The following is an 18,254-nucleotide window of genomic DNA, read 5'->3' as shown; positions in this document are numbered from 1 at the left end:
CACGCTAAAGTATAAGACCGCATAAAAATGATGTGTTTTACCTCCGGTAGTACATGTATATCATTTAAATACTACGCCGTGTGTCTGAACACATGTCCATTCAAAATCTTAATTACTGCTTACACACTCTATTTTAAATAAGAGATATGTTCTAAAACTATGTGTATCGAGATGAAATCATGAACAGTTTACGCAGTTCACTCTCTTGTGTGTGCTTAGTAGTGCTACGTATACCTAAACCGAAAGTAGCAAACGTGGAAGTGGCATATGAAACCCAAAGCAGGAAAAATAAACATGTTTACGGGTTCTGGTTACAACAACGACAAAGCACTGCCGTCAGGTAAGGAAATAATCATGTAAACAAATAACATGAATACCAGAAGTATCTCATTTTTATTAATGGTAATATTCTTGGCAAAATGTACAAAATGGCTACTTTATTAGCCCATACTTGCTGTTATATAACTTATTTGTTTTACGTTATATTTTCTTAGGGTGATTAATATATTCTAAAGAACACCGGACAAAGATGGCCCTCGAAGAATTCTTTCAATTTATAGAGGATGGATACTTTGACCTCCATATGGATTCTATTATTGTTGAAAACATGTATAGGGCTACCAAAGCTATCGTTAAGTACATTGTTGATAAAATCGGTGAACTTGATCCTTATTTGAATGCTAAAGAGATTGTAAGTGTTGGCAGCTTTGTAGAAAAGACAAAGATTCGGTCTCCTAATGAATTTGACTTCATGGCATGTCTTGATTTCCTCTCAAATGAGGATGTCATCGAACTCGAGGCCAAAGAAGCTTGTGAACCAGGCTATATGATAGCTTTTCTGAAGTCAAAACCTAAAGACATGATTCTAACAGCTATGCAACTTTATGGAGACGTCTGGTGTATCCATCCTGCTGGATTAAGGGAACAATACAACAAACGATTACTCGAGGCTGTGAAAACCATTATAGGTTATAGTGTTATAACACCTCATGGTGCCATGTATGTCCGTGGATCACAGTATCTTGCTTTGGAATTAGAATGGGTCAGATTTAGCCATGAATACAAAGAAACAGATGTTAACAAGGGTTTGTCAAAAGCATATATTGATTGCGAAATCGCGCATCACCTCAAAGTGGATGTTGATGTCATGCCCGCTGTACGTGTAGAAAATGCTTCTCTTGTAACATCTCTACCTGGATTTCCACACCATATGACAGATGTCGTTGCATCTAAGGGGTTTCATTTAGTGTACAAGGCATCAGGTCATAATTCCAACCACCCCTTCTTGCAGGCGTCATTTGCCACATCAGAGGTTGCACTGATGCAAAAACTTCATCCTGTTCACAAGCGATGCTACAAATTATTAAAATACCTTCTCACAGATGGCACAAATGTCAACCTCAGACACAAAAATATTACTCTTTCATCATACATGTTCAAGACGGCTGTTCTGTTCCATGAATACGACTGCCTTTGCAGTGGTTTTCCTGACCTTGTCAGATGTTGTTTAGACATTATTAAGTATGTAAAGCTCAAGTTTGGTAACGGAATCATGCCAACTTTTTTCATGAGAAAAAAGAATATTTGGGGACAATCTTATAGAATCCCCGACCCGTATCCTTGGGAACCTAGCAAACTTCCCGATGATTGTTGTGGAGGCGACTGGTGTATCATCATGTGGATGGAGATATGGCGCCAAGTGCTAAATAAGGCCATCCTTATCTTTCAAGACGTATGCACATATCACGACGCAACAAAAACTGCTGTTAGTCATCCCAGCATCAAAGGTCACGTAAGTCACCAATATCATCAATCCGCAGCAAGAAAGAACGAGATGGGAAACGCAGATCGAAGTCAAAATATCACTGTTTACAAATCAGTTGCAGTATTAGAAAACGCTATCGACTCGCAGGACGAAACAATCGATGGGAAACATTCTTCGGAAGGTACGTCTGATACAAAATCTTCACAGCAACCTGGAACTGACGTATTACTTTACCAAAGAAAACCAAATGATATCTTTGATGAAGCCTTTCAGGAATTGCGGAAAACATTGCGTTTCTTTAGCAGTACTATTCCGGGAACGGAAATAGATGAACTCCCATGTTGTGCACCAAAACAAGAAATTTGGAAACATGTAGTCACAAATTTCCACGAATATCATGAGGTAATAGAAAAAGCATACAAGAAAAAGATCAACATTCCCAACAAAGAACCGCGCAATTTGGAAGTAACGGAGATCATCTATGACCGGGAATCATTTCACTAACAATCACTAGGTGTACTATTATTTGTTTCTCCTAAAAGGTCAACGGTGACATTTTGTCTAACATTGTTGGCCTCTTGTGAATACAATGCAAAAGTTACTTCAGAGAATGGTATTGCTGAGTTGACTCTGCAGATTTTTGTTACGTGACATTTCTTCTTTTATGAGGAGTTTGGTACACATGAAAGCACCAAACACGTATTACGAGTATAGCAATGGCTCTGTTGATGATTATATAATGATTCTTTGTTTATATTTTCATGAAAAGACATAGAAAATTAGACATTTTGTACTTGAATGAGAGCTAGAGCTAATTTCCTTATTATAGATTAGGTTGACCTCAGCTTATATTGTTAAAATATGTTTTGCTAGACTAATCATCTGAATAACGTTAGAGTAAAATGATAGAATGAATCAAAATATAAGCGTAGAGAACGTTCAATACGGGAACATGTGAACAAGTATAAATCAAAGGCATCGGTTGATTTAAAAACCGCAAGAGCAAAGTACATACCTGTTTAGGATATCCATTATCGATTTCAATAGAATGTCAAAGAAAACAAAACATTTTATTCAAAATGATAAACAATTTTTAAATTACAGGTAAAGTATATTACTACAGACACTATACAGATACTAGATGTAATTGAAATTTTAGTTTAGAAGCACTCCATATCAATTCACAATCGTCTTACATTGAGTTTTAAGTTTCTGTAATAAACTGTGTTGAATAATACTAGCACGTGGAATCAAATGCTACCCTAAATGTCCAAATAAATATCATGTCTTATGATATTATAACAATCACAGAATTCCGTGCCTTCAGATGTGTTGACTTTTTGTTTATTGCTTCGTATAAAAATACTTGTTGTTTATAGTATCATTTAACACATCATGACAGCTGAGATCGATATTTCTCTTACCCTGGACAGGGATATTCGCAGTTTTACCGGAGTGAAATTTTCTTATCTCACCCTAGGGAAAAGACAAGCTACACGTGCTCTTTTCACGTTCTCAACATTTGTATTTCGTCACGTCAACAATATCATGACGTCACGGCAACAGTACAATGACGTCAAGTCAACATTTCCTTGCATTGATTTAACGTTAATATTAGATACATAAGAGGGTAAACAGGGTAAGAGAAAAATAATCATTCACCCCCATGGAAGTGAGACAGGGTAATCTCAACCCTCGGGGTAAGATAATTGAGCCTCGTGTTTGGCAACTTAAGAATCTTTCCCTCGGGTTGAGATTCTTCTGTCTCACTCCCAAGGGGGTGAAATATTCTATTATTCTCTTACCCTGGACAGGGATATCCACAGTTTTACCGGTATGAGATTTTCGTGTCTCATCCTAATTTGACACAAGCTAAAATAATCGCATTTCGTCACGTCAACAATTCCATGACGTCACGGCGACAATCAAATCACGCCATGTCAACATTTCCTTGCATTGATGTAATATCCAAATTAGATACATAAGAGAGTAAACAGGGTAAGAAAAAAATAAGCATTCATCACCTTGGTGGTGAGACAGGGTAATCCCACCCTCCCTTGGGTTGAGATTCCCTTGTCTCATCCACAAGGGGGTGAAAGATTCTATTAATCTCAACTAACTAACACACGAAATCAAACAAAATATATTCATAAACACATAAATAAAACGCATGAAACATATCACTGATAGATTAGTGCTTTGAAGATTCCATATATATGTACAACAGCTGTTTAACTGGCTTACGGAGAATTAATTTCTAATTGTAACAAGCGGGGTTCTGTCCAATGATCGAGGCTACAAAATACAGAATCTTAATGAATATGTTAGGTCACCGATTGTATAAGACAAGATATTTTGAAGACAGAACACAAACAACATTTACGTCTCGGGTTATGAAGTAAGTACATTGAACCAAATAATGTAAAATCCTTTTGAAATCGAATTAAGAAGAAAATCGGTCAACTAATTATGATGATGAATTTGCAATTGATTCATCTTTATACAATGTACAGGTAATTTGAATTATATAACATATTATCCGTCGCGTAACTACCTTTAAACGCAGAGTTTTGTTAGGGTGCATCTGCAAATCAACATTAACTATTAGTCTAATGGCTTTTCATTTCAGAATATTTTATTGTACAAAGTTCAACGTAATAAAATATTCTGGGATGAAAAAGCGTTAGACATTAGACCTTAGTCAAAATGAAACAATAGAAAACCTTGATCACTATTTAAATCGAAATTTAGGCAGAACTCCGGAAACGATTATATTGCTTGCCATGTCTAGAACCAGATGTCTATTCTACAGAGGTCTACAGCCAGAGGAATATCCATAAGGAATCTTCAGCCAGAAGTCCATTATACAAAGGTCTACAGCAAAACATATATTCTATAGAGACCTCAGACATCCTTCGGGGGTCTACAGACAGAGGTCCATTCTACAGAGGTCTACAGCCAGAGGACTATTCTTAAGGAGTCTTCAGCCAGAGGTCCATTCTACAGAGGTCTACAGCCAGAAGTCTATTCTACAGAGGTCTACAAACAGAGGTCTGTTATACAGAGGTCTACAGCCAAACATCTATTATATAGATACCTCCGTCAGAGGTCTAATCTACAACGGTCTACAGTCAGAGGTCTATTCTACAGAGATCTACAGCCAAAAGTTGTTTCGATAGAAGAGTGCAGCTAGAGGTTTATCCTACAGATGTCTACGGCCAAAGATATAGTCTACAGAGGTCCACAGCCAGTGTCAAAATAAATGCCTTTCTAGAAGAAAACTCCATAACTTGAAAACCTTGACAAAGCATCCTATAACAGAAGCGGATGCCGTCGATGATTAAATGATTCCATTGCAGTTGTCCTTCTTAGGAGGTTATAAGGTAAAAATAAATCGCCAACGCCTTGGGTCAAGGTAGAATAGCTACACATTTTGCTGTGTAAACATGGGTGTGTAATCTGTCGTCTGTTATACGGACTTGGTAATTCACTACTCCGTTACAAATGGGAAGCACATAGAGTAATGGTATTTTGTAATTAAATGTACGTTCTAAAACCGCATGTCGACTATCGTACATTTGGTCAATGCCAATGGTCACTCAACCGACATAGGAAATGGGCCATATACAAAATAGAAATATGAACAATTTACGCATTACACTACCTTGTATAAGGTAAAAATAAATCGCCAAAATACACCATTTCCACTTATGCTACTTTTTCTGGTTAGAAATTACTTCGGACAGTTGTATCTTGACCAAAATTTATATGCACGTCTTTTGAGTTGGGGGCTAACAGACACGAGGTCAATTCGGTGCTAAATTGAGCGATGAACTCCAAAATACATGCGTGCGGTTGCATTCTTACTGAATGCATTCGGTCAATAATGTGCTTTTGTCATCATTTCAAGAGTATTTTAGACCGTTGGATCTAGTAAGGCGGGTGCTCAATTGAGCGTTAAAATTCATCACATTTCCGGAACAGCACACTTCCTCAATGTATACGGTTAAAAATTCGTCTGTCAACATTTCAAGAGTATTTTAGACCGTTGAATTCTGACCAATATTGATGTGCACCTCTAGTGAGGTGGGGGATCACAAAAATCAGCTCAAATCAGTGCTTGATTGACCGATTAACATCAAACCACGTGCGCGCTGCAACATTGTAACTGAATGTAAACGCTTAAAAATGCGTGACATTGTAGCATTAAAGAATTCTTTTAAAATATTTGTATCTCGACCATGCTCGCGGCAGCATTCTTAATAAATATAAATGATTAGAAATGCGTTTGTGTCATCAGTAAAAAATTATCGGAACAAGATTCTGTATTCAGACATGGGGGGGGGGGGGGGGGGGGGGGGGGGGGGGGGAGGCCATAACTGCCATAAAACTATGTGGATGAAAAAGACCCTGTTGTACATCTTTATTGTATGTATTTTGGGGGTTTGACCTCTAGATCACTGACCATACTTATTGGTATAGGGGTCGGTCCTTGGGTGAACAATAGGAAGGTGTCAACCCCGGTTACTTCAGATATAATAAAGGCACAGATAGGTATAAGTACAGGCGCTGAGGAGTCTCCACACACTCCTATATAAGTGTGAAGGCACTGTCACAAGGAATGACAAGGGATGTAGAATTTGCATTCAACATATTGTTTTCAGGTATGTAATGCATATTTGTGTAGTTTCATTGCTGCAATGAAGGAATGAGATTGGAAATATTTAAGGATGGATGGATGTTGGTTCAGTAACAGCACGTACCTCCCAGCATTCAAATATTAAAACATGATGCATTCAGTCTCAACACTGCAACACACAAGGAAAATATTGAAACCAGTTTCTTTAATATTGTGGTATAAAGATAGAAGTAACACAATATTTTAAATACACACAGATAATAACATGCTCACACACTTCATTTAATGGCGAAATTTGCTACAGCTGCTTTACAAGCATCAGTTTCTTTAATATTGTGGTATAAAGATAGAAGTAACACAATATTTTAAATACACACAGATAATAACATGCTCACACACTTCGTTTAATGGCGAAATTTGCTACAGCTGCTTTACAAGCATCACTTATCTCTGGATACTTGTACACATATCCATTCTTTAGGGTTCTATCTGGTGAAACCTGTTGGCCCTCCAAAATTATCTTTGCCCTTTCAGATCCGAACATAACTTTGATGGTGGCCTCATTTACAAATCCTGGAACCAAGGCAGGCCGAGACATTGACTTGGCCAGGGCTTCAGAAAATTCTTTGTTTGTAATAGCCTGTGGGGACACACCATTTAATACCCCGTTGACAGAGTCAGTTATAATGCCATGATGAAATATGCCAGCCAGGTCATTGACATGTATCCAGGGCAGCCATTGAGTTCCCTTTCCTATTTTTCCACCACCTCCAAGAAAATAACTTGGATATAGCTGCTGGATCATCCCTCCATCTCCTGCAAGTACCACACCTACACACAAAGACAAACACATCCAACATATGTATATTTATTACATTTTTACCAGTGAAATATCAAAAATTATTCGTTCTATAAAAGTGATAGTTGATAAAAAATGTAATAAACAGAATATCTAACAGTGTCTTCAGTAATACATGTACCAAATATCCCCACTCGTGAAATATATTTGGTATTACTGAAGACACTGTTAGATATCCTCTATATATGTATTGGTGTACTGTAATAATGTAAGGATGTACCAGAACATCCAGCTGATATCAAACCCATATTGCAAGTAGTGACATGGTTCATACAGACCCTGAAAAGTTCATGAATTTCATAGGAGTGCTTTAAGCTTTCTTTTTTTTTTTTTTTTTTTATCTAGTTGAAATTTGTTTGAAAAGTATTAGTAAGTGCTTGCAAAATATTTTGAATGACCTGTATGAACCATCAGTGCCATAAAATACCTTCAATTTACATAGGCATACAAAAGGTATTGTATTAACAGTACTCCTACAGTTGGGAGCAAACTAACCTTGGTACCAAGTGCAGTTCGTAGTGCACACGTAGTGAACAACGTAGTGCACTAGACTAAACATCGTAGTGCACTTGAGTTCACTACGATGTTAACTCCAGTGCACTACAATGTTAACTCCAGTGCACTACGATGTTAACTCCAGTGCACTACAATGTTAACCCAAGTGCACTATGATGTACCTATATTATATTCATTATCCATCAATTTACTAGAAGTTAAAGTAAAACAATAGGATATACAATATTCTTGCAAAAAGTACAAGTCCAGTTTTCTGAAAAACGACTCTCAAATTGATGAAATTAATGCAAAAGATAACTTACATTGGTTTTTTTCATGTTCATAATCATAATTAAGGAGATATTGATGTTTGCTTTCCGTCGACTCATTATCATACCAATAATAATTACCCACCGATTTTCAACTTATAAAAATTGCATATCTCATGTAATATTCAAGGTAAAAGAAATGTTCATACCTTTTAGAATTACAAATTACAAGAGGCCCAGGGCTACGGTCTTGATCACCTGAGTTTTGAAATATTTCTGTCAATTTGACCCCGCCCATCAGCCACTGGGCGTCAGATGGGCCAACATTTGCATACCATCAAACTGCCTTCCAAAAGTTAAACTGCTAATTCTAACCAAGTTAGAATAAATTCCATAAGAAATCCAACAAATTTGATTTCCTTTTATAAACTATAATAAAATTTACCTCCTCCCCAGGGGCAAACATGAGACCCTAGGGTCATGAAATTCACAATTTTGGTACAACACCTTAAGAGCCTTCCATTTATAAAGAATATATTGATTCTACCTTATTTGTGTGCTAAGATTTTTGAAATTCTAGATAATTTTACCCTTTTTTGCCCCACCCATCAGCTCCTGGGGTTCAGTCAGGGCCAACATGTGCATTCCATCAAACTTTCATCCAATCTTGCTAATTTGAACCAAGTGAGAATGAATTCCAACAGAAATCAAACAATTGATAGTCAAAAATGTAATTTCCCTATACAAACTATAGTAAAGTCTACCCACTCGCTGGGGGCAAACATGAGACCCTAGGGTCATGAAATTCACAATTTTGGTATAGCAACTTTAGGCTCTTCCATCTATGACGAGTATTTGATTAGAACCTTAATTGGGTGTTGAGAAGAAGATTTTTGAAATTTCAGTCAATTTGACCCCGCCCCTCAGTTCCCTGGGGGTTAGGGACCATATAATTCAAAAGTTTGTTTAACCTTTGGTTATGGAAGGTTTGTGCAAAAATTCATTAGAATTGGTTCAGGGGTTTCTGAGAAGTCGAAAATGTAAATTGTTTATGGACAGACGATGGATGATGCACGCTGGACGACAATGGACAACAGGCGATTAGAAAAGATCACTTGAGACATTGCCTCAGGTGACCTAATAAATTAAAGCAAACAGTGCTTTTGTGAGGAAATATCATAAATCCTATGTGTTAATATATTACTAACCTAGAGGATAATTTCACTGCCGGGTACATGTATGTAATATTTGGAACAACCAGAGTTCGAACTATTACTAGCTAAAAAATATTGTTTTTCTAGAAAAAAAATGTGTGTTCGAACTATCCGCGTGTTCGAACTAATTGGAGTTTTACCGTACTTTAACATTTGCAGAATTCAACTTATGTGGAAATGTAAAGTTTTAATTGCTAAGCTAGTTGACACGACACACCTCTGAACTTACAAAGGCTTACACATTTTGAAATGATGGCAAGACCAAACTGACATCACTTGTCCAAACCTCACTAACACAGGACTGATACATGTGGTCACTTACCTGATCTCACAGTAAATTGTCGTGTTTTAACATTCTCTGGTAATTTGGAAGATATTTCCCAGTCAATGACAAGTTTAGACAGGAAATCAAAATCTTGTACCAGGCTGTCTTCTGTGTAAACTTCAGTGGGGCTTGGTTTATAGCCAGCTACACAAATGAAATGTAAAATGTCAATGCAACACAAGGAATGTTAATAAAGATTAGCATAACATACAAAATCTAATTCATATATATACACCAATCTATGGTGTTCAAATCCCTGAGTTTTTAATTTTAATTACCACTGACCCTCCAAGAATACAAAGATAGCTCTTCTAGTAAACTTGCCAAAACTTCAATGTGACATGTTAGTATGCTGTGATATCTTAGATTAGATATTTTGTTGTCATGGAAAACCCTGGTGTAAGTAGGCATCACTAAACAATATTTAATCCTCCCCGATTTTCTTTTTGTCCCAAGCAAGTTCTCCCAAGAATGAAGCAATGTGTCAAGCATGCATTTTATCATTCCATTCTGTCCATTTGAACTTAAGCTATTTTCCGGAAACTGTATTTTTGGTGACCTTGACTTGACCTTTTGACCAAACAGAAATCCTCATTCAATAAGGAAGCAGTGTGTGAAGTTTGAGTTTGATTTGCCCACTTGAACTCAAGTTATTGTCCAGAAACCAATTTTCTATCTATAGTGACCTTAACTTATATAGGTCAGTTAAGTCATGTGTAAAGAACAATGGTTTTTATTCAGATTTTTTTCTCAAATACAATTGGTCTTTTCGAGAGGATATTTTGTCACCCATTTTACACTCCATGTACATCAATGATTGCGAAATTAATTTCATAAAAGAAGTTGTTCATCTATTCAAATGAATTTGATTCATATTTTCTTCTTAATATACGCTGATGATACGGTGCTATTTGCTCAGATGCCAAAAAAGTTGCAATGCACTCTGAAAGCCCTCATATCATACAATCATAAGTACAAACTATATTTGAACACAGTTAAGACGAAAAAAGTATTTCTTAGGAATTGTGGTGGTATAAGAAATACTAGTAATGAAAGATAGTTTTATGATGATAAAGCGCTGCAAGTCGTTGACCAGTTCAATTATCTAGGCATGCTCTTACTCAAAATCATGTGTAGATCAAGGTAACAAGGCATATTATACAATTTGTAATGAATCTTCAAATCATAATTCTAATATCCCAATGCAATGTTCTGTATGCAACACTTACGTCAATAGCATCTTAAGTTAAAGTGCAGAAGTAAGGGGCTTAAATAGAGCCTTTGCTGTTGAAAAGATTCATATAAATTTTTGTAAAAAGCTTCTCAGAGTTAAGAAAAGTACTTGTAATAATTTAGTTTATTGTGAACTGGGAAGGTTACCATCGTCTGTGGGTCGAAAACTGAAAATTATTGAATATTGGTTAAAATTAAAATGTACAACTAATTGTATTTCAAAATCATGTTTAGAGGAAAGAATTTTATTGAATGATAGCTGCATTTCAGATATTTGGAACATTGATAATGTTGATAAAAATTCATTTACATTTATTGAGCAAAGACTTTTTGAAATTTACCGACAGGAATTATTGACAAATATTCAAACAGTCCCAATGGTTTCTTTTACCGACATTACAAATATATTTGAGAAAAACAATCAATAACTTAAATAAGAAACTTTAATAGCTTGTTTTGGACTTAATTCACATAATATGAATATAGTAAGGGGAGATATAGGAACATTCAATGGGACCAAAAACCTGTAACCCATGTAACTCAGATGACATTGAAGACGTTCCATTTTATTCAAAAGTGTTACTTTTATTGTGTCCTAAGATGCCAATATATCAAACCATATTATTATAAAAGACCAAGTGTTTTCGAGTTGATTCAGCTCTTAAACTACTCAAAACATCAATGAAATGAATAATTTCGGAAAATTTCTGACTCTTAGTTTCAAACATTGTAACTGAATTGTTGAATGTACATTTAAATATATCATATCTAATAAGATGAAATATTGGCTCTCTTATGTCTGTCGTTTTTTTTTTTCGTACTGCAAGGTTAATGGATATAAGTTATGTAATATTGTATGAATTCATATACATGAACTGTATGCTGTATAATATGTAGCATGTATTGTATATATTTTGTATGACCACTGTTGAGCGCATGCGCCATTGTAGATTTATAATATATTGTATGCATGTCAACTCTCTGATGTGTTTCACACAAGGATTAAAAAAACTAAACTAAACTGGAGCTTTTGACCCAAAAAGAAACCACAAAAAACACTCCAAATCATGAAGCAATGTGAGTATGGGCTTGATCATCAAACTTGCCAATGAGTTATTCTCCAGAAATTAAATTTTATATTAATAGAGACAATGACCTTGAACCTTTCAACCCAAAAAGTAATCCCAAGCGAGAACTAGATAAAGGAGCCATGTGTGCAGTTTCACTTATTGCCTGGAACTAGTGTTGTGGACGAACAGATGACAGCTAGCATTACAATATCGTCTTCCAATCATTGATTGGGGGTTAATGATATCTGGTTCTCAGATAAACTTACCCACTCCAGATATTGATGCAAACACTTTAGGAGGGGATTTGGACTGCGATATGTATGACACTAGTTTTTTGGAGGTCTCTATCCTACTGGATCTGACCTTCTCCATAAACTCGGGAGTCCATCTACAACAATGTTATATCAATAAAGACTGGTCAATCACAGTACACTGAATTAGATATGGACTTAAAGGACCTAATATACAACATATATTTTAAATGACAGGACTTCATTTTATACCCATATAGATGCCCATATTTGGAATATTAAATGTAATGACCGAGACAAAAATCTGATGAAAAAATTATTGACCTTTTACCTCTATTTTTGACATATACTTTAGGAATTTATGAAAGACTTAATACACTATATACTGATAATTGAAGCACTTAGAGAATCAGTTAATGAGATTAAAATAATATTTCCTGGAAAACCTGTTTGAGATCAGTATTAGATGATAACAATTTATACCTCTTCAGTGGATTTAGGATGTTTTCTCCTGCCACATTCACCACTGCCGTTGTGTCTTCTGGAATACCGTTACGGTCCAAATCATTCTGATAATGTAGAATTACATATAAATGTTCTACAGGGCAAACATCAATTTATATTTCAGTAATTAAAGCTAGCCTTGCTAGATACTGTCTAGATGGTTTGCTTAAGCAAAACTCTGCAGTCTCTGGGACTTTGATCTAAAGAAATATTGTTAATATAATCCAAAACCTTCCTAGCTCTTACAGTTAATATATAAAAACAGACAGTTATTGGCTGCATATATATAGACTACAATGGCTAGGTCTCCAAAAGCTCCATATCAAATACCCAGTAATTTCTACTATTCAAAAAATGACTACTAGAACTTTAGGCCACAGGCTAGCAACTCCTTAAAATCACCATGAAAAAATAATTCATTGAATTATAGTCCACATGTTCAGAAGTTGTCCAAGCAATAATTTATCTGATTTTCAACAAAGGAACTGAAAATTGAGTTTGCATGTTCAGGACTGACTGGAAAGAAAGTCCTTCTATTTGACCAAAACTGTTTTTTACATCCTTTATTTCAAACTCCAATTAGAGTAATTATAAGATAACCAGAAAGATGTAGTGTAAAGTACTAGTTTGACAAAAAGGAGGTTTCTTAATGTACATGTGCACAATCAAAATCTCCCAAATGGAAATTCCAAAATGTTGGCAAGTACAAATATTCAAACATCCATCATTGTTTTAGAATTTTTATAGCTTACATTTTAGTTTAACAGTATGGTAAACAAAATCTAAATGTACAACAAGCGGCACATGGGCCTTAATGGTCATCTGACTTTTAAGACCCTCCAATACATACTCAGTAGCAAGTGTAGACGTACTGTCGCTCACGGCCAAATCTTCGACCAACCCAAAAAATAACAACACTTTGTCAAGACCATCTCAGGATCATTTCAGGTAAGATTGAGCTGAATCCCACTGGTGGAATTTGAGACGAAGTTTAAAATAGGTGTTGTTCAGGAAAACCTGATTACACAATCATGATACAAAATGGCCACCATGGCTGCTGTCGAAAGTTTTTATGAGACTGCAAAAAACAACACTATGTTGAATTGGCTTCTCTTCCTTAATACTAAAGCCGCCATCTTGGATTTCAGACCAACCCGAAAAATTGAGTGTCATGATTTTGATTCAAGATATTCTTTCATTTTAAACTATGGGGAGATCAGCTAGTCTAGAATAATTTAGCTTGGCATATATGTCTTTACAAAAACTTAGTGACTGGAAGTCAATCTAACATGTGGAACACTGTTGTAATAATATGTGGACTTTACCTACCCAGGTTTGTGTGTCCTTGCCAGGTCGTCTGGACACTATCATCACTTTGTGTCCATTTTCTAAGAGCAATTTCCTCAAGTGATGTCCAACCAATCCAGTCCCACCAGCTTTTGCAAGAAAATAATTTGTAATGTTAAAGTTCAGCTGACCTCATGGAATATTAGATGATAGAGAAAAACAAGAAATGTCTTTAAAAAAGATAAACAGTATATAGTTTTAATGCTGGTGGTTATAATGCAAAACTGCTGGAGAAATAAATTAAAGAACTAATGCGTTTCAGCACGGATAACAAAATTATATCAGATTGAATCATTTTTGATGATAATGAGACTGCATTTGAATCAGGAATATAATTTTATTAATGTGTCATTTGAAAAGATACATCCACTTAATTATTCAGCTTGCATTCAATCTTAACTTTGTTTCGTTTTTAACTGCATATCTATGGCGCGGGAAGGATATCATAATTAAATATTTTTGCCTAGGTAAAAATCGAATATTGCTTAGGCAAAAATATTTCTGCCTAGGCAATATTCGATTTTTGCCCAGGCAAAATTATTTCTGCCTAGCTAGGCAAAATTGATTTTGTTTCTATTATTGCCTAGGCAAAAATCGAATTTTGCCTAAGCAGAAATCGAATTTTGCCTAGGCAAATTTATTTTTGCTTAGGCAGAAATATTTTTGCCTAGGCAAAATTCGATTTCTGCTTAGGCAAAATTGCCTAGGCAAAAATATTTAATTATGACATCCTTCCCGCGCCATACATATCTGCATTTTGCATTTACCGCTACATTGACCAATCACACACTTCATCTTGACTAGTAACACCACCTGTCACGTCATATCCGGGGCCAAAAGAATATCATACGGCTATGCCGAAAAACAGTCTAGTGGCTAAACTCAAATTTGATCTATGTAGATTCGCATGGAGAGCGTTGAGATGCTTACACTTTCGGAACACCTGATCTTATCCTAGTACATGTACATGGAAATTTATTATTTCATTACCTGTAATAGTGAGATGTGCGCACACATTGTCAGGTGTATTATACCAATAAAATATTTTGAAAAATGATTCACCTAAAACAAATTCCTACTGACAACTGACAAGTGCACATGTGTCATGTATTAATAGAGCTTAAGGTTGTCATTTCAGTAATCATGTACAAAATGTGATATGACATCATTTCATTAATTCTATCGGTAATTAGATCAATTTCTAAATATTTCAAAGTTATTAAGGTCACAGCCAAGGTCATTCATTTGAACAACCAAAACATCTAGATCATGAAATTTTACCAAACATATAAAAGTATGCACATTTGGATGTAAATCTGTCATTTTTCCACAGATGTATCAACAGTTATTAATACAAGAGGCCCAGAGGGCCTGTATCGCTCACCTGGTTTCATGAGATATGAAACAAGAATGATGCTTCAGTATATTTGTCGCTGGTATTGCTATGTCAATATATATCATAAGCATTTAATATGGGTACATGTACATTGGTTTTATTTTAATGCTAAAAATGCCAAAAAGTGCATTAATTCATGAAATGAAATTGACTTTTGGCGCGACCCCATAGGGATGCTACCACACAAATGTGAGTGATATCCATATTACTTAGTTTCAGAGAAGATCTTGTTAAGACTAATTGACCCGTTTTGACCCCGCCCTCTGCCCCCTTGGGGGTCAGCTCCTTCCTTTATACAATTTTGAATCCCTACCCCTATAGGATGCTACCAGTCAAACCATTGCTAAGTTTCAGAGAACAATTTTTTTAAATCAATTTAGCCAAATAGACCCCTCTTGGCCCCACCCCTCAGCCCCCTGGCGGCCTGGGTCAACCCCAACATTTGTACAATTTTGAATCCCCACCCCATAACCATGCTACCATACAAATGTGAGTAATATCCATTGCTTAGTTTCAGAGAAGAAGTTGTTTAAACAAATTGACCAATTTTGGCCCCGCCTCTCAGGCCCTTGGGGGTCAGCCCCACCATTTGTACAATTTTGAATCCCCACCCCATAGGGATGCTACAAGGCAAATATGAGTGATATCCATTGCTTAGTTTCAGAGCAGAAGTCGTTTATATCAATATAGCCAAATTGACCACATTTGGCCCCGCCCCTCAGGCCCCTGGGGGGCCAGCCCCACCATTTGTACAATTTTGAATCCTCACCCCATAGTGATGCTACCAGGCAAATATGAGCGATATCCATTGCTCGGTTTCAGAAAAGAAGTCGTTTATATCAATATAGACCAATTGACCCATTTTGGCCCCACCCCTCAGGCCCCTGGGGGGTCAGCCCAATCATTTGTACAATTTTGAATCCCCACCCCATAGTGATGCTACCAGGCAAATATGAGCGATATCCATTGCTTGGTTTCAGAGAAGTCGTTTATATCAATATAGCCAAATTGACCCCTTTTGGCCCCGCCCCTCAGGCCCCTGGGGGCCAGCCCCATCATTTGTACAATTTTGAATCCTCACCCCATACTGATGCTACCAGGCAAATATGAGCGATATCCATTGCTCGGTTTCAGAGAAGTCGTTTATATCAATATAGCCAAATTGACCACATTTGGCCCCGCCCCTCCCCGCCCCTCAGGCCCCTGGGGGGCCAGCCCCATCATTTGTACAATTTTGAATCCTCACCCCATAGTGATGCTACCAGGCAAATATGAGCGATATCCATTGCTCGGTTTCAGAAAAGAAGTCGTTTATATCAATATTGCCCAATTGACCCGTTTTGGCCCCTACCCTCAGGCCCCTGGGGGGCCAGCCCCATCATTTGTACAATTTCGAATCCTCACCCCATAGTGATGCTACCAGGCAGATATGAGTGATATCCATTGCTCAGTTTCAGAGAAGAAGTCGTTTATATCAGGGACGTATAATAATATGTCCCTGTTTATATCAATATAGCCCAATTGACACCTTTCGGCCCCGCCCCTCAGGCCCCTGGGGGGCCAGCCCCATCATTTGTACAATTTTGAATCCTCACCCCATAGTGATGCTACCAGGCAAATATGAGCGATATCCATTGCACGGTTTCAGAGAAGAAGTCGTTTATATCAATATAGCAAAATTGATCCCTTTTGGCCCCGCCCCTCAGGTTCCTGGGGGGCCAGCCCCATCATTTGTACAATTTTGAGTCCCCTACCCATAGGGATGCTTCTGACCAAATTTGATCAAATTCTGATCAGCGGTTATGAAGAAGTCAATTGTTGACGGACGGACGGACGACGGACGGACGCCACGGTATGGCATAAGCTCACCTTGGTCCTTCGGACCAGGTGAGCTAATAAATGAAAGAAAAATAATTGAATATAGAGGAAATTTTCCTAGAACAACAGAAAAGAAATATTATAAGGAGGAAATGCCTAAACATAATGCAAGACTGCTAACAACTTGTAATATTATTCTTCTGGATAATATAACTAGCGACTGTTGTAACGCGTTAGACACTTTTGTCTTCTTTTCCGACTGGTATTGTCAGTACATTAAAAAAAAGTCAAATGCTGTATGGGTTAGATTAAATATGCCCAATTGGTGGTAGGCCTAATGCAAATCATGCATAACATTCGGCATATCTGATGCAATAGGCCTAAAACTCATAATTAATCCACATTATTAACGTCGTTACGGTTACACTGTTAGGTTTAAGAATTTGTTTGATAGGCAATATTAGTTTTATAGTGGTACTAACAGTCAGTAATTAGCAGTTCATTGATTTGTGCTAGATTTATCCCCGTTAAAATTTACTCACCGATAATGACCTTTTCCATTTGAACAATTAAAATTGGCAGGAACCGTAAGTACTATCAGAGTATCATAGTTAGCCTATGTATTTCTAATAATAGCTTGGTGCCGGTCGGTCGTTAATATTGCCTGTTCTGTGCATATTGTATACTGCGACTTCGATCGACCCAGCCCCATATTTTAGCTGCGCAAATTCAATTTTCTCCATGTCCTATTTTATCCCCCTTTTTACACAAAGGTATATTATTGTAACAATAACCGACAAGATTAGATATCTGAATAGATCTCAAAGGGATGCATGGAGAATTTATCTAACAATAATAAGGTAAATTTCCGATTACGCTTCCGATTGGCAAAATGCTTTCCGCATCATTTTTTTAATTCGAAACTAAGGATTTATAAACTGATTTTACGCCTTAATATTCATCGACGCTTCAAAACATATATTACTTCAAATATATTCATATTTACATTATATAAGGAATCCAGTTAACAACCATGGGCGTGTTTTTAAACAATAAAAGTTTAATTGTT

The 18,254-nt window shown here is 36.6% G+C and overlaps 2 protein-coding genes across 3 annotated transcripts; one reads left to right on the top strand and one right to left on the bottom strand.

The window, feature by feature from the left end:
- Positions 1 to 264: 264 nt before the first annotated feature.
- On the top strand, positions 265 to 3,262 carry LOC117337624. Its single transcript, XM_033898693.1, has 2 exons — positions 265 to 340; positions 495 to 3,262. Exon 2 carries the CDS (start codon positions 530 to 532, stop codon positions 2,267 to 2,269), a length of 1,740 nt encoding a protein of 579 aa, XP_033754584.1. The 5' UTR covers positions 265 to 340; positions 495 to 529; the 3' UTR covers positions 2,270 to 3,262.
- A 3,325-nt stretch (positions 3,263 to 6,587) lies between these two features.
- Positions 6,588 to 18,065, bottom strand: LOC117337623 (epimerase family protein SDR39U1-like). Of its 2 annotated transcripts, XM_033898692.1 has the most exons (7): positions 17,728 to 18,065; positions 13,954 to 14,060; positions 12,604 to 12,689; positions 12,136 to 12,257; positions 9,564 to 9,710; positions 6,769 to 7,235; positions 6,588 to 6,646 (listed from the first exon to the last, which is right to left on the bottom strand). In XM_033898692.1, exons 1-6 carry the CDS (start codon positions 17,744 to 17,746, stop codon positions 6,796 to 6,798), a joined length of 921 nt encoding a protein of 306 aa, XP_033754583.1. In that variant the 5' UTR covers positions 17,747 to 18,065; the 3' UTR covers positions 6,588 to 6,646; positions 6,769 to 6,795. The 2 variants fall into 2 exon arrangements, with proteins under 2 accessions (XP_033754583.1, XP_033754582.1); XM_033898691.1 differs by having other exon boundaries at positions 6,588 to 7,235; positions 17,728 to 18,064.
- Between the last annotated feature and the right edge of the window lie 189 nt (positions 18,066 to 18,254).

Source organism: Pecten maximus, chromosome 11 (assembly GCF_902652985.1).
Source record: "Pecten maximus chromosome 11, xPecMax1.1, whole genome shotgun sequence".
NCBI lineage: Eukaryota > Metazoa > Mollusca > Bivalvia > Pectinida > Pectinidae > Pecten > Pecten maximus.
This window is presented reverse-complemented; position numbering and strand designations above follow the sequence as displayed.